General features: G+C 47.4%; 1 protein-coding gene across 2 annotated transcripts; it reads left to right on the forward strand.

Moving 5' to 3' along the window:
* Positions 1-2,479: 2,479 nt before the first annotated feature.
* PM20D1 (peptidase M20 domain containing 1) lies at positions 2,480-13,075 on the forward strand. Of its 2 annotated transcripts, XM_061454950.1 has the most exons (14): positions 2,480-2,684; positions 3,382-3,468; positions 3,726-3,958; positions 5,197-5,283; positions 6,063-6,196; positions 6,619-6,738; positions 7,290-7,365; positions 7,561-7,622; positions 7,866-7,944; positions 9,025-9,096; positions 9,787-9,955; positions 10,621-10,720; positions 11,518-11,677; positions 11,767-13,075. In XM_061454950.1, the coding sequence occupies exons 1-13, from the start codon at positions 2,480-2,482 to the stop codon at positions 11,645-11,647; spliced, it is 1,554 nt and encodes a 517-aa protein (XP_061310934.1). In that variant the 3' UTR covers positions 11,648-11,677; positions 11,767-13,075. The 2 variants fall into 2 exon arrangements, with proteins under 2 accessions (XP_061310934.1, XP_061310933.1); XM_061454949.1 differs by having other exon boundaries at positions 11,518-13,075.
* Positions 13,076-16,247: the final 3,172 nt, after the last annotated feature.

The raw sequence follows: 16,247 nt of genomic DNA on the forward strand, positions 1-16,247 counted from the left end.
ATTGGAGTGATGCTAATAACAACTGCTATTCTAGTTTCCTTTCCTGATGCCTTCCCTTCTTACCCAGTGCTGATGTGGTGACAATAATGACAAGATGACAATATAAAGCCTGGAAAATCAAAGCATAAGCCAAGGCTTAAAGCACCCCTTTCTTCAGTGCATTTCAACCGCCAGTATGGCTTTTATGGCAATAAGATTAGAAAAGATTTAAGATAAAGACACATTGGAATGAAAACCATTTCCCTTATTTGAATTGCGAATCTTCCTACAGAGTATTGCCAGCACTGGGGTAAAATGCAAGAGTCAACAAGTGAACAGTAATGGAAGCAAAAGTGGACAGTTTGTGATCTTCACATGAATGCAAAAAATAATGGCCTTAATAATGAAAGCAAATTATAATTTAAGAAGCTATTTTATTTCTCTATTAAAAATATCAGCAAGCTTTAATGCACAGGTTTGAGCTACCTATCCATTATTGAGCTGATTCCCCAGCACATTGCTAGAAGGCTTTGGGGCGAAACTGGGGCTTTCCTCCAGCTCCCAGATGTCTCCTGTAAGGAAACCAGAACTTCATGCACCATCACACACACCCATCCAAGGAAGCAAGAGCAGGACCTTGCTGCTTTGGTTTTAGGTACCTAAGTCACCATTTCTCTACCTCAGTTTCTGATTATGTGGCGCAGGAGAGAAATACAACCAAAGAGGGTTGGTTTCCAGCAGGAAAACCCCACCAAGTAATGGTTATTGCTTATTTTAATCTTAGACAGCAGTGCTTTTCCCAGAACCATGTATATAGCTTGTTCTAGAGGTAAAATAGAGATGAATTCTCTTGTATTACGCATGGCAATGAGTATGGTAATGGTAATGGTCATGGTGATTACTCATGGTCTCTTGCTACTGCCCGAGCACTGCTTTCACTTGCTCACTGGAAGAAAGCAACCAAGCCATCGGTGCAATGAACAAGAAACTCTCCTGCAGCAGCAGATCCATGTTTCTGTATCACTGAGGTGCAATCGCACAACCTCAGTGGGCAAACGGCCTTGCTGCAGGCACAGTCTCCATTTCCAGGTGCATGGGGAAGTGAATCAGGGAAGCTGAAATCAACGCCGGGGTCGGAATATCTGCGTTTCCAGTGTCCTTTATTGCTCTCAAAGCCAGCGATGCTGATGTGTACCGGCTCCGAAGCCTCACTCGATGAACGCGGATGTACAACCAGCTCAGAAATGTTCGTAATTTATTTAATTTAATGTTGGTTTCATCCTTTCTTTTTTGATAATAAAGAATGTGCGAACACCCATCTGCTGCTGCTGAGCTGAGAGCGGGCTCCCCGCAGCTCCCATCCAGGATGCGGCACTTCGGGACACGTTATGCCATGAAACCAGGCAAGGAGCATGGATTGGAGCGGGACAGCACTGTCACTATCCCACCCCACTGACGCTGTCCTCCTGCCTAACCTGTGCCCCTACAGCCCCTCCGCACGGCCACCTCTTTTACCGTCAGGCACACTGCGGGAGCAGCATCCTGAGCCCCTGCGCTGTCAGCGGGCTCCGGACACGCTCTGAGCCACGCTGAGGGGATGCTCCCGTTCTTGCTCGCTGCGGTGAGGACGGGATGCGGTTCAACCCGTCCCCAAACCGCCCCTTTGACACAGGAAAGACATGGCTCCATGCAGAGAACCCAACACCTCCATCCCATCCCCAAACCGTCCCTTTGACACAAGAAAGACACGGCTCCATGCAGAGAACCCAACACCTCCATCATGGCCCCAAACCGTCCCTTTGACACAAGAAAGACACGGCTCCATGCAGAGAACCCAACACCTCCATCATGGCCCCAAACCGTCCCTTTGACACAAGAAAGACACGGCTCCATGCAGAGAACCCAACACCTCCATCCCATCCCCAAACCGTCCCTTTGACACAAGAAAGACACGGCTCCATGCAGAGAACCCAACACCTCCATCATGGCCCCAAACCGTCCCTTTGACACAAGAAAGACACGGCTCCATGCAGAGAACCCAACACCTCCATCATGGCCCCAAACCGTCCCTTTGACACAGGAAAGACACGGCTCCATGCAGAGAACCCAACACCTCCATCCCATCCCCAAACCGTCCCTTTGACACAAGAAAGACACGGCTCCATGCAGAGAACCCAACACCTCCATCATGGCCCCAAACCGTCCCTTTGACACAGGAAAGACACTGCTCCATGCAGAGAACCCAACACCTCCATCATGGCCCCAAACCGTCCCTTTGACACAGGAAAGACACGGCTCCATGCAGAGAACCCAACACCTCCATCCCGTCCCCGACACCCGACCGCCGCCATTGCCACCGGGCCCGGCAGCGGCTCCCACGCGCGAGCGGAGGGGGCGGGCCCAGCGCGCCCATTGGCCACGCTCCCGGGCGTGGTGCGTGACGATTGGTGCTCGCCCCCGCCTCAGCCGGGGCCCGGCGGCAGGGTGAAGTCCGCCGGGGATGGCGGGCGGGAGCGGGCGGCGGCGGCGGGCGCTGTTGGCGGCGGGCCTGGCCGCGGTGGCCGCGCTGCTGGCGGTGCTGGCCGCCGTGCTGCTCCGCGCCTACGTGCTGCGGGCCCCGGCCGTGCCGCGGCTCTGGGCCCGCCGCGGAGCCCCCGCCGCCTTCGGTGCCGGCGAGAGGCTGGAGCTCAAGGAGGCGCTGCGAGGTGAGGGGGCCCGGCCGGGCCCGCCCGCCCCTGCGCTGCGCCTGCCCGTGGGTGCCGCAAGCCCCGGCCCCCGTTTTCATGGGGTGCCCCGGGGCTGTGCGGTTCCCTCCGCAGGGGGAGGCAGGGCCACGGGGGGAGCGCACTGTGTCCGTACCCTCAGCTGCCGGGTGGTTTTAGGGAGGCTGTGACTGGGACCCGCGTGTTGCGTGGCAGTGATTTGGTGTTGGAGAGCGGCCTTGTCTGCCCCTGTGCTAACTACAAAGACAAACGAGACCTGTCTTTATGAAACAATCTGTTAGCACGGCCCCACTGTTGAAAAAGAAGCTTGAACTGCCGTCTGGCAGCTGCCAGAATAGGCTGTGACTATGAGGAACTGGGTCACCCAGCAAAACGCAGCTGCTTCTGGGCAGTGGCGTTTGTGACAGCATCATTCAGCACATTAGGATGAAGAATGAAGTATCTAGGGAAATACCTTGGCTGGCACTGGAAGGAAGTACTCGTGTGCTGCTTGCACACAGCTCAGCTCAAGCACAGCAGTCTCTTCTGGTAGTGGCAGCTTTTCCTGTCCTGTGCGATAATCCTTAAAGCCTGGAAAACATTCGGGAACAGAAATATTCCTTTCCCTTTTGACATGCAATTTAAGTCTTGTTTGGCTGATTTCCGTGTCGAATGATTTCTATTTCATATTCCATTGAAGGTGCCATTAAAATCCCAACTGTTTCCGTATCTCCAGAGGACTTGAATACAACTGCCATGGCAGAGTTTGGGAATTACATTCGGAAAGGTACTAAACTCATTCTTAACCACCTCTGCTGTTCAGTTTTCTTTTAGTAAATGGAGAGTACATATGGGGTTCTTGCCTAGAATGGAAGAAGCTTAAAAAGCTTTGTTTTCCTCCAGAAAGGACTGGCAAAACCTCTGTACCATGCAGTGATGTAGCATGGCCAGAGCTAGAACAGAGAAGGTTCAAATGGCTTTTTGCAGTGGTGGGGTTTGGTTCTTGACTTATTTAAATGACCTTTTTAATTCCTTTCTTCACAGTCTTCCCAGCTGTGTTTTCTTCAGAGTTCATCCAACATGAAACTGTTGGTGACTACAGCCATCTCTTTACTGCCCAGGGTTCTAACCCTCAAATGATGCCCTACATGCTGCTTGCACACATGGATGTTGTGCCTGCTCCCCCGGAGGGTTGGGAATTCCCTCCTTTCTCAGCTGCAGAGCATGAAGGATTCATCTATGGACGAGGAACTCTGGATAACAAAAACTCTGCCATAGTACGTCGCCTTGGTAATATCCTTTCAGAGAGATACAGAGCCTGACAAAAGGTAGATTGGAGGGATCTGTTCTCTTGAAACTCACTGTATTGTTTCTCCTGCCCCTCTTTGCCCTATGTAAATTGTGTATCAAATGCTGTGTTTGAAGTCAGGGATAGACCTTGTGCACTTTCCCAGGTGTCATATGGGCATTCAGAGCCAAACTTGGCCCTTTGCAAAGGCTTGAGTTTCAAAATAAACACTGTTGATTTAATATTAGAGTCAAATACCGTCTAGCTAGCCTGTGGCAGAACAAAGAGCTGTTGTACGAAGTACATTTGGGAGGAATAAAGTCTGGAAAAGATTGTGAAGGGTTTCTCATTTGGGAAAAGCCTGATGGAAAAATTAATAAGGAAAATAGTCCTTTGTGACTTGCAAAGATCATTTCCATGGCAGCCCTCTATTTCAGTTTAAATAGATGTTTAGCAAAGCAGTGTCCCACAGGCGCCTGTGGCTGCATAGACCATGTTCCTTGAAAGTTTCTTGAGGTTGTTTAATCATCAATATCAAAGCCTTGCAATTTACGGCCTTGGTTTGATGCTTCCTTCTACTGTGAAGTGCATGAGTAACTCCACAAGTGGACAATAACAATGAACAGTTGCAGTGAACATGGCAAAGTGGGAGCTGGCAAGGTGGAGGCAGTGTCATTTCTTCTAAGAGAAGAGATTAGCTTAAATTTAAAAACCAGGCAAGATGATACCAATACAGCAAATGGGAGATTTCATTTCTCTTTCTGTTTCTGCCATCTTAGCACTTCTTGTACAAAATTGAGTTCTCATTCATATAAATGGATTTGGAAGCTCAAGTCGGAGCCAAGCTGCGTGTTGGACAGGCAGCTTAAAGAACAGAGAGTTCCTTGGATTATCCCAACTGTGATGGGCTTCCTGTGCAGTTTGTCCCTGACTTCACCAGCAGCAAGAACAAGCTGACACTGTATTTTGTGTATGCACACTGTCACTGTGTAGCACACCAAGTCTTAAACATTAGTGATCAAAACTATTGCAGTGTGTTTCCCAAAGAATGTGAACATCCCCAGTAGGAGCTGTACAAATAAAAGCTCAACTGTGAACAGGACAAAGTCTCCTTAAGGGCTGTGAATGCATCGTGTTTCTTTGACATCACATTGCATTCTTTCATGCTTATTCTCCTTTCTAACACACAAGAATAGTATAATACATTCTGGGTTTTTTTTTCTGCAGGGGATTCTGCAAGCTCTGGAGTTTTTGCTGCGAAGAAATTACAGACCCCAGAGATCTTTCTATGTTGGTATTGGCCATGATGAAGAGGTATTTTCTTTCACTGAAATAACAAGTTGTTTGAGTTGTTCATGTATGTCACAAGGCTTAATTTTAAAACATTGTTTACCTAGAAAGTCTTTCCTGGTTTTCTGGGTTATGTGGGCAGATCCTGTGTCAGGTACGTGGGCATAGTTAATATTGATCATTTGGCTTTACGTGACATTGACAAAGGGGTTGGTGTGATGAGCAAAGGGAAAAGGACACAGGAGGGTGCTAGTGCAAATTCTTTTCTGCACGGAAGGTGCAGCAGGAGTCACGTTTTGGAGTCCATGTAGTACAGGAAAGGCTGGCTTAAGATTTACATGCTTGTTCCAAATGGTCAGGAAGAGCAACCAGAAATGTTCCCTGTTTGTTGTGGCAATGCCCACTGGTGCAGAGAGACAGATGAGGTGGGTTTCTTTATTCATGTTCGAAATAGGAAGAATTATTAATACCTCTTTAAAAAGACTGACCTGTGAAGCTCATGGCTCTGATGTATCACCATATCCAAGAGCCAAGGGTTCACAGCAGTGTTCAGTGGCGTGTGGATGGGAGCATTCCCCAGTGTGGATACAGATTCATCTGCTACTGGGCCATTAATGGTCTCCAGTGATTCTGCTGAGAAGGATGGAAGGATCTCCTGACAGGTTGCTCTGGAGCTGCTCACTAGGGGATTTCTGGCATTCTTTGCATTGTAGCACTGGGCACTGTCAACAGCAAGATGTTTTCCGGTGTCCTTCCCAAGGGGATGGTTTCACCTGATGCGTTCCTCTGGCTGATTCCCACAGGTGTTTGGTCGGAAGGGAGCGATGGAGATGGCAGCTCTGTTGGAAGCACGAGGAGTGAAGCTCTGCTTCTTGCTGGATGAGGGCAGTGCCATACTAGATGGCATCGTCACAGGGGTGAAGAAGCCAGTAGCTGTGTAAGAGAGAAAACACATTGACTGTGGTGTAAATGACCCATTTTCAAGAATTAATCTGTAAGAAATGACCTTGCTAATGGCAATAAAATACGTTGCCAAGGCATGTGGCAGTGTTGATGCTGCTAAAAGCTACAGCAATGCACAAAGTGCAAGCAAAGGACCTTTGGTGTTTGCTTGCTGTCCATCACAGCTGTGCTGACAGCAGCAGAAAGCTCCATTTAGCCAGGACATGCATGCTTTTGCTGTAGTGTCTACTCACTGGAGAAGCAGCCAAGACATCAGCCCTCGTGTTGAGGATTTGATGTTGCTGCTTCTTTAGTGTTTTTTATGATCCTAAAAATACTCAGTGTAGATCTTTTTGCCTGTGGTCTATGCATGTGTTTTTAGTTGCATTAATCATTTACTTCTTTATCATTGGACAGAATTGCTATCACAGAAAAGGGCTCAATAACACTGAACTTCACTGTGGAAAAAGAGCCAGGACATTCATCCTTTCCTCCAAAGGAGACAAGTATTGGCATTCTTGCAGCAGCAATGACCAGGTGAGAGCTTCCCTGTCATCTGACATCCAAGAGAGTTCAGCAGGCTCCTAAGTCACTGATAAGTGGCTTGTTAAATAGTTATAGTTTGCAAATTCCCAAAATACATTGAAACTTGTAACTCCCTTTGCAATGCAATCCTGAGCAAAGGGACAATTGCCAAGTAAAATAGTCAGAATGTGACTGGGGAAATCATCTCTGTACATGTCTGTGTGGATAGCAGATTGGCTCATAAACATGTCTTTTAGAAAAACTTAATATGTCAAGATGTGATGGAATTCAGTGTGGTATTTTTCTAGATTTACATGTATTCCTTATAAGTGTCAGGCTTTGGGATTTTTTCAGCTGTTCTTCAAAGAAAGACTTTGTATGGGACTGGAATGCTCAGGCATCAGTCAGGGAGCTGTGCTTGCAGATGTACTTACCAGGAGAGGACAGTGTGATTGCATCTCAAATCCATGGATGCATTTCAGAAATCAAATTCCTATCGACCTTCTGGAGTGACAATAGTCAGAGGGGATCTAAATGCCACATGTTGGTGTGCTTTGCCATAGACTGGAGCAGAATCCCTTGCGGAACCTGTTTGGCCATGGGCCAGAACTCATGACTATGGAGCACCTCGCATCAGAGGTGAGGAAAGAACTATGATTTCATATTAGAAAGTGAAGAGCATATGAATTTCGAGTGTAGTTACATAGTCTCTGGAAAAAGGGAGGCTTAACCTGGCCTTTCCCCCAGGTAATTGTTTCAACAAGAGCTGAGTGACTATGCATTGTCTTGAAAACTAGAAACCTTCTGATTTGTGGTTTTATTTCTTCCACTTAGTTCACGTTTCCCCTCAATCTCATCATGAGCAATCTGTGGCTGTTTTCCCCTGTTGTCAGCAGGTAAGAAAATACATTCTTGGTAAGCATTCCCAGACCTCTCACCCTTCAAAGATGAAGCTCAAAAGCCATTTCTAGTCTTCCCAGCAAATAGTCCTACCACTTCATAGCTTAGACAGTGTCAGTGCTTTCCTGTTAATAACCACTTTGTTAACTGAATAGGCCATTATTCAACTTATTGCCTATGGAATTATGGTGCTTCTGGTTTACTGATATTAAACTTCTTTCTTGTTTCTTTCTTGTAAGAGTTCTTGCCTGGAAACCTTCCACCAACGCCTTGATTCGAACGACGACAGCAGTGACAATGTTTCACGCAGGAATCAAGGTAGCTTCATTTTGACCTTTCTCCGTGTAGTACCATAAGAGAATTGGGGCATATAGTTTGCACCTATTTATACCTCGTTATAAGATCAGCATGGGCCCTGGTCTTGGACCCTTTGCGGTGTCACCACCAGTCTCATTTTTACTCCAGGTGTGGCTTGGTTTTAGCCACAGTTGAATATTACCTCCTTTCAGAAGTTATCTGCTGTCTGTCACAAAAAGATCTCTGTGAAGTAGTGTTAAGATTTTAGGGTGGAAAAGAGTATTTTCTGTGTAATCATACAAAGTATCAATGTCAGTATTTGAAACTCACTGTCCTAAACACTTTCCTAGCCCAGATGGGGTTGTGTTTGTGAGCACAGGTCTGCCGTTTACCTCCGTTCAAGTATGGAGTGTGCACCTTGGACCGAGTGATAACAGGTTCTGGCTGATACAGCCAGATCTTGCCCTGATAAGGAGGTGTAGCTATCCAAAAATACTGTAGCCCTGGAAGATAAGCAGGCTGTTTGGTGTGTCCCTGAAAAATCTGTTACTGAAAAGCACCACTGGACAAGAAAACAAGATGCAGTGGCTGAACAGTGACACTGAGTGGCCAGGACAGAAGTGACACCCTGTTTTCGTCTTTTCGTTGGTTTTTTTTTTTCCTTACTGTTCATACCTTTTTTGTTTAACAAAAGTATAAATATTGACTCTGTAGAAAAAGAGTCTTCAGTAGCACCGTTTAAATGAGTTACATGTCTCATACTGGGGAAAAGTAATATGAAGATGAGGTACAAATAGTGCTTAAAAAGACTTCCAGGATTTCTCAGTATAAGGTTTCTTTTCTCAAGAGGAAAACTTGTATCTATCAGCAAACTTAATTTCTTGTTGAATTGATGAATATTCTTTATGGATTTATCTACATTCCAGATGAGATGTACAGTGTTTTAACAGAGAGTACAGAAAGATATCCCACATTTCATGTTAGTGGAAACAGTGAAGCATTAGGCTGGAGTTGTCTGAGCACTTTCTGAGTTTGCACTTGGCATTTTAATCTGGTTTGAACTTCCTTTGAAGTGTTGGTTCTTCCTTTTTTTCTTTCTAGCTAAATGTCATCCCATCTTCTGCAAAAGCAACTGTGAACTTCCGCATCCACTCTGCAGAGAAGGCCACCGAGGTACTTCCAGCCTTACAGCGACACTTGGCCATTTCATCGCCCCCTGTATTCATACAAGCAGTAGAAGGGGATGATTTGGGAATTGCTCCTTTATGAAGACTGTCAGAAACACAGCCTATCAAATGCCTTTTCTCCTCCTTTGAGACGGATTACAAAGTGCATTGTTTACTGTGGCTTCTGAATGTGGAGCAGAGCAAGAGGCATGGCTTGCAGTTATATCGAGCAGGTTTCAGAAGCCTTTTTGTGCCAAAAGAGCACATGGATCATATGCGGTTATGAAATGGAAGCATGAAGGTTTGTGACCTGTGAGAATATGGGAATCTTGTACATCTCAGTGGGTATGAAACATTTGACAGTAAATAACATCTTCCCTTCCCGAGCTTTTCTGGAAGTTTACCTCTCTGGAAGCTTTTCCTGGATTAGTTTCTTCAATGACCCAACTACCAAGTTGTCAGGACTGATGCAGTCCAAGAATACCTTGAGACAATGATGTGCATCTGGTTACACTGGGGTCAAAACCAATTACCTTAAGTATCAGCCATTGACTGAGTGAGAGGAAGAGAGGCTGCCCCCAGTTTGTCCTAACTCTGCAGCTGTATTTGGCTGACAAATGCTCTCTGGAAAGTGGACCATTTGTGGCCATCTCTCTCATTTCTTTGGCTTATTTAATGCCTGTCTTTTTACCCACAGGTGCTAGAGACAGTTAGAAACATCATTGCTGACGACAGAGTGAAGATTGATGTTGTGGAGGCGTTTGACCCACTCCCCACCAGTCCTTGGGATGACCAGTCATTTGGAGTCCATATTTTCCAAAGGACCATTCTGGATACTTTCCCAGATGTTGACAGTGTAGTCCCAGGTAACAGCAAGCACAGGATGATGATTGTTTCCTTTCCAGCTTCCACCCTGCTTTGCTCTCCCTCATCCCCCACTGTTGACTTGTTTCCATGTTGTGTGTACTCCTCCACCCCAGCTGTTAACTGCTGGAAACAGCTGTTTTTTCCTCTTGATTCCCTTCCCTCTTTATGTTTTCAAAGTTTTCATGTTGTTTTTTAGTAGTGGAAGTACAAAAAGCAAACAGGAAACTGACAGAAACAATGAGCCTTCCATTTAACTCTGCACATACAAAGGAATCTCTTCGGGGAAGAAAGGAATTGTGAGGGAGAGTAGGAGGTCTTCTTGCTTTAGGTCTTCTTTTATTGTTTTCATAGCTGGCAAAGCCATTCCTGCTTTTCTGTATTGTGATCCCAGCCCCTTCCCTTCCTCACAGCTCCTTCCTAGTTCTGTACTGTTTGACTGCAGTTTGATGCTTAAGCTTTAGTGTCTTGGGTGTTCTTACAATGATTGAATCATACGTTCAGCTCTTAGTGAATGTGCTTCCAGGATGTACCAATAAGCTGTTCCCAGTGCTTTTTGGGGGATTATAAAGACCTGTTAATCAGATGCCTTTCCTTTCTTCTGGGAAAAGTGGGGCTCATGAAATTGCTGCTCTCATGCAAAGTAAAGCTGAGGTTTGTGTTCCAGGCACGTGCATCGGGAACACGGACAGCAGACACTTCACTAACATCACAAACGCTATTTACCGCTTCAACCCACTGCTCCTGAGCTCAGATGATCTCCCCAGGTACTGTCTGTGTGCACGTGGGCAGCAGTTTGGGGTGGGGACCTTGGAAAGAGAAGATGATCAGTGTTTGGCAGAAGGAAACCCAACCTTGTGTACCTTGGCGTGGTGGCAGCACTGCCTCACATTCCATTAGGCCATCCATTTCCTGCAGACCTGGGTGCTGCGCAAAGAGGGATGGACGGAAGTTAATGCTGGGAGAGCTTTAGCACTTCTTCTTCACCTCACATGCAGACATGACCTCATGTAGGTGTCCCAGTGGGCACAGCAGCAATGCTGAGAAGCTCACTGGATCCTTTATGCAGTGCAGCAGAGTGGAAGGTGGTGTTCTGATAGCTGGCCTTGTTTAAGAGTTGTATCCATCTGTTTGGACACATGCCACTCTGAATTTACTTGCTTCTTAAAGCTGGAAGTTAGGTTTCCTGGAGCAAAGTGATAACAAAGAACATCATGCAAGGGACTGTTTGCTTATTTAGCACGTACTGGATTTGTTGGTTCAGTGAGGTGCAGATGATACAGGAGGAGAGCTCTTGTAGCCAGGACAGTGACATGAATAGGCAGGGAGATGGAATACTGTTTATTCCTGTCTGCATACACCATGAACTTGGTTGTGTTCTTAGCCTTAAAATCAGTCAATTTGGTTGCCCTGAGGAACAGATATTGCAGTATTTGGTGTATTCTGCTGTATTTTGATGTTGTGCATTGCGTTATGAAGTGAACAACCAAGTAGGGTGCTGGGTGCATGCAGGTGGGTCACAAACACACCCTGGACTGAAAAACATTCTTCTTTTTACTTCCAGGATCCATGGGTTGAATGAGAGGATCTCAGTTGAGGGTTACGAGAAGCAGGTCGAGTTCCTCTTCCAGCTCATTCAGAACTGTGACACTGAGAAGCTGCCGGAGCCTCATGCCAGCTCCCACGAGCTGTGAGGAGCACCCCTGAGAAGAGCAACTACTGAGGTGGATGAGGGGATGGAGGGGTCTGTGCTTGTGTTTCATACTAAGCTGCATCTGGACTTTGGGGATTGTATATTGTGATTTCCATACAGATGGAAAAACTGCTGGTTCCTGCTTTAGGTTGTGGTTTGCTGGACACAACACAACAACTGACCCTGATTCCTGCTCCTCCTGTGACTTCCAGCCACTAATAATGGTATTAATTTTTTCAGCACTTTCTTTAAGCCTCTGAAATTGGCAGTCACTTAAATCTGAGCTATAATCAGCAGTCACTCACCTGCCAGTAAAAGAGGTGAATCTTCTGCGGGTGCTTTTGTTAACTCATTTGATGCAGTTAATGGATTCCTCACAGATGCTGTGTGTGTCAGCTCACATGGAGGGGTTGTGCCACGCTGCGGGTTTCATGTGTCTGGCAGAGTTACTCCAAGGGTTTGCAGCCCTGTTGCTTGGTGGGGGCTTCTTCCCCAGGTGATGCTTTCAGCCAGTGGTAACTTGCTCCCCCTGCATTCTCCCATGCATGCACTGATTTCTGCCTCTAGTTTAAAATGAAACTGAGCTCTGGAAGTCCCAGTGAGTTGCTTTAACTGTTGTTGCCCTGATCTCAGAGGTCCTGAAAGCTTTTCTGTCTCTTCAGTGACTTTGTGTCTGTCTCTCACTCCTTGGCACGGCCATGCGTGTGTTGTGTGGTGGGTGGTGGAGCGAGGAATAGCAAACTGCATCACTGTTGTCTGCTCCTGAATCACCTTCTGCAGTGTGTGTTTCTCTTGCTCCTGTGAGAACTTGCTTGGGAAGACTGGTGAAGCCCTTCAGTTTCTTCAGTGCAGCAGGAACCTTTGTTCCTTCACTGCCTAGGCCAGCAGTTTCACTTAGTGCCGCACTTCTGTTGACTCAGCTCTTTGGGACTCCTGATGCGGACATTTGATGTTGCCTGTTTCATCTTGCACTAGCACTAGTCTTTGTTAGCACTAAAAGCTTAAGCATTCTTTTGGCCTTCAGAGTCTCTTTAGTTGAGGTTACTGTTATTCATTAAACAAGAATTAACAACTAGATGTGAGCCAAAGACGAGAGTGGGTGAAAGCTGACCTGCAGGTACTAGTGCAGCTCCTCCTCTTGCACTGCTGCAGAGATGTGTCTCTCTTTCAGAACTTGAATTATACACTGGAATGGGTGGTGGTTCTGCTCTAAATTCATAGTGTAAAAGGTACTGGAATGTACAGGAAACACCCCGAAGTGTATCCTGAAAAGTAGTGATGGAACTGTAATTCCTGTTCTTTCCATCCCCCATTCTCTTATTTATTTGCAGTCTGATCTTATCAGCCAATGAGCTCAAGCTGTATCCATCTGCTAAATCACCGAAACCAGACTGGCATTTTCATCTTACAAAACAAGGAATGCAGACTCTTTCCTGATGAATATTCAATCTTTTAATGGAACTATATAATTGCAATACAGTCATTTCCACACCTGATTCGACACGAGAGCAAGTCCTAAAGTTTCCATCAAAACAAATCCACACATTTTCCAGCCTGCTTTAATCTTTGCGCCCTTCCTGGTGCTCCCCTTTCTCTACCAAATGAGCTCACTCTGTTTATGCATTACTGGGTAGTAAATAGCTTGCATCTTTTAGGGTTTATTTCCCTTTGACTGTTTGCCCTGATGTCATGGATTTGTTTAGCCACGTGTCTGCGGCTCTTTTGTGAAGGTGTCAGTCCTCTTGCAGACTCCTGCTGCAGACACAGCAAAAGCCGTGTGTGAGGGTACAGCACAGCATCAAATACATCCCTGGCAGTGAGAGGGGGAGGAAGGTTTTGTTGTTTGGTTTGGTTTTTTTTCCTCTGGAAAGTGTGTATAAAGATGACTGAGTCTAAAGCCATCACTTTGCCTCTAACAGTATGGAGTTAACACTGTTCAACATTTTCATCCATGACCTGGGTGATAGGACAGTGTGTCCTCTGAAATGTTTGCAGGCTTTAACCTGCCGGAGGGGAGATTGAGATGAGCTCTTAGGCAGTTCTTCCCTGTGAGGGTGCTGAGGCACAGGGTGCCCAGGGTCCTAAAGACATAAAACATCCTTTCTATTTGCAATCTGCTGTCCCCAACCCCAAATCACTGCTGTCTCTGCTCTGTGAGGGCTGTTTCTTTAAAGGATGTTCATCTGAAGATCCATTTTGCTGCTGAAGGGAGAGTGAAAGGCAAACAGCCCTGGGAAAGCAGGCTTGGTTTGGCAGGTCCTGTGCAAGTGTGTGCCATGAGGTTTTGCTAATGCAGCTTGTTGCAGAGCCTCACCGAGCGCTGCTCATCAGCCTGCACCGCGTAGATGCTCAACAGAGCTTTACTACCTGAAAGCTATTAAAACCCTAAGGGGGAGTTGAATGCTGTTGGTATTCGTGTAGCATGTTCCTGTGTTCCATCCACAGCAACTTCCTTTCCTTCCCTGCCTGGAGCCAAGTCTCCAAAGCTGCCATTCTCCTGACAACAGTTACTCAAAGTGTCCCATCTGTAGCTGTCCAGCCAGAGCAGGCTGCTGGGGAGCAGGGCAGCTGATTTAGGGTCATGAGGGCTGCTACACCCTGGAGAAAAGGTCACGTTCCACACCTGCATTTTCTAAAGAAAGCTGTTGCTGGCTTCTGTTTCAAAGGGCTTGGGTTATTTTCAGCTCTGAGTGACCATGGAGAGCTCAGGCACAGAGCTGGAGGAGAATACAGGAACAAGGTGTTTACAGGGTTGTTTCCTCCAGCCTTGCATTTGACATTTGCATTCTTGGCTCCTTTGCCATATTCCTGGTGTTTCAGGGAGCTGGTGATATCCATTTTCTCAAGCAAGTGCTGGGAAAGCTTCTGCACTGTGCTCAGCCCACCACTGAACCCTAGAGCTGGGAGTGCTGGAGAGAAAGACACCCACTGAGGAACCCTGAGGTGGCTCAGTCATCACATAGCAGCAGCCCTCACCTATTGCTTGGCCTGACCTTCAGCACTCTTCACTGCTGCCTGCTGCTGCCAGGTTGAACCCTCAGGGGTTGAGTCCTCTGCAGCTCCTCACAGAGCTCCAGGAGCTCTGGAACTTGTCCTTTTAGTCCCCAAATTCAGGCTCTTGCAATAACTCTTTAATGGAACCCCACTGCTCTGACCTGTGAGGTCTCCAGTGCAGCACTGGCAGTTGCCTGCCAGCATCTCCCAGTGCCCATAGCAAGGCTGAGGCGTGCAGAGGGCTCTGTGTGTGTGTGTGTGTGTGTGTGTGCACTTTGCTGTGCAGGGGCTTGCCTCTGCTTTCCTGTTCCACAGCTTCCCAGGGCAGCCGAGATCAAGAGCTCAGCATGGTGGGGAAGGGAGTGACCTGCTCCGCTCAGGAGGGATCCCTGTGCTGATTCCAGAGCTGTGGAGCTGGGCCCCAGAGGAAGCTGCAGTCAGCTCTCAGCAGGAAGGAAAATGACCGCATGGAAGGGTGGTTATGCAGGGGGTAGGGACAAAGGGTAAATGCTCTGTCACTGATGGATGTATCTAGGAGTGGGTCACAGCCTGGGCAGTGGGGTGTGAGACAACATGCAAGTCATGCAGCACATCCCAGGGTGCTTCTCATTCAGCTTTGAATTTCTCTTTCTAATCCAACACCGTTGTATGTTTTATTGTAGCTCCGTAAACCCTCACATCACTTGGACACTGCCTGCTCTTGCACTAGGAAGGCAACCAAACGGCAGGGCCTGGCTGTAGCTCTGCTGTTTCACCAAGTAACCAGCTCCTTGTTCACAGCAGGAGCACTCTGCTCGGGGACTGTGCTGGGTCAGTGCTGAGGCTCTCCATGCACTCTCTGCCCAGTTACCACAGCTACAACAGGGTATTCTCATGTTTTGTATGGCGAAGGTGATTAGAGAAAGGCAGCAGTGAATTACCACCAGGAATTGGTCCAGTGGCCAGAGTAAGGGGTATGAACTCCTACTGGTTGTATAGACATCAAGGCCAGCTTGGACAGGGCTTGAGGCAACCTGCTCTAGTGGAGGGTGTCGCTGCTCGTGGCAGGGGGTTGGAACTGGATGAGCGTTAGGTCCCTTCCAGGCCAGATCGTTCCATGATTCTGTGATGATCAGAAAAGGTTAATCCTCTTTGGGATTTGGGGGTCTGTGCTATCACTGGGGCAGCAGCTGCTGCCTTGTGGAATGCAGGAAGCAAAGACCTTCCACCTCCTCCCTGCCACGTGCTCTCCCATGGCAGAAAGCCCTCGGGATGGACCTGCCTGAGCTTGACCTATGTTTGTCACAGCAGGCACAGCACGTGGGGCACACATGGATTGGGAGCGGTGGTCATCCGGACCTTGGAAAAAGGATGGTGATGGGATTGTTTGCTTCCAGGCTGGTAAAACACAACTTCCGTGCTCCCCATGGCAGGACCAGATTAGGCTCAGCTTCTGACGTTGTTCCTGCCCTCATGAGCTGCGTTTGCCCTGGACTGACCTCTGTGGGAATAAGTCATTATCCACAACCTGTTCAGTCTTTGAGTTTGCCTCTTGAGATTCCTGGATACAAGTAACTGAGAACCAGCTTCCTTCAGCATCCTTGGTCCGAGAGAGCGTGGGCTCCATC

This window comes from Pezoporus flaviventris, unplaced genomic scaffold, assembly GCF_033815535.1.
Source record: "Pezoporus flaviventris isolate CSIRO_AGI_PZ_B2104156 unplaced genomic scaffold, CSIRO_AGI_Pfla_v1 ptg000017l, whole genome shotgun sequence".
NCBI lineage: Eukaryota > Metazoa > Chordata > Aves > Psittaciformes > Psittacidae > Pezoporus > Pezoporus flaviventris.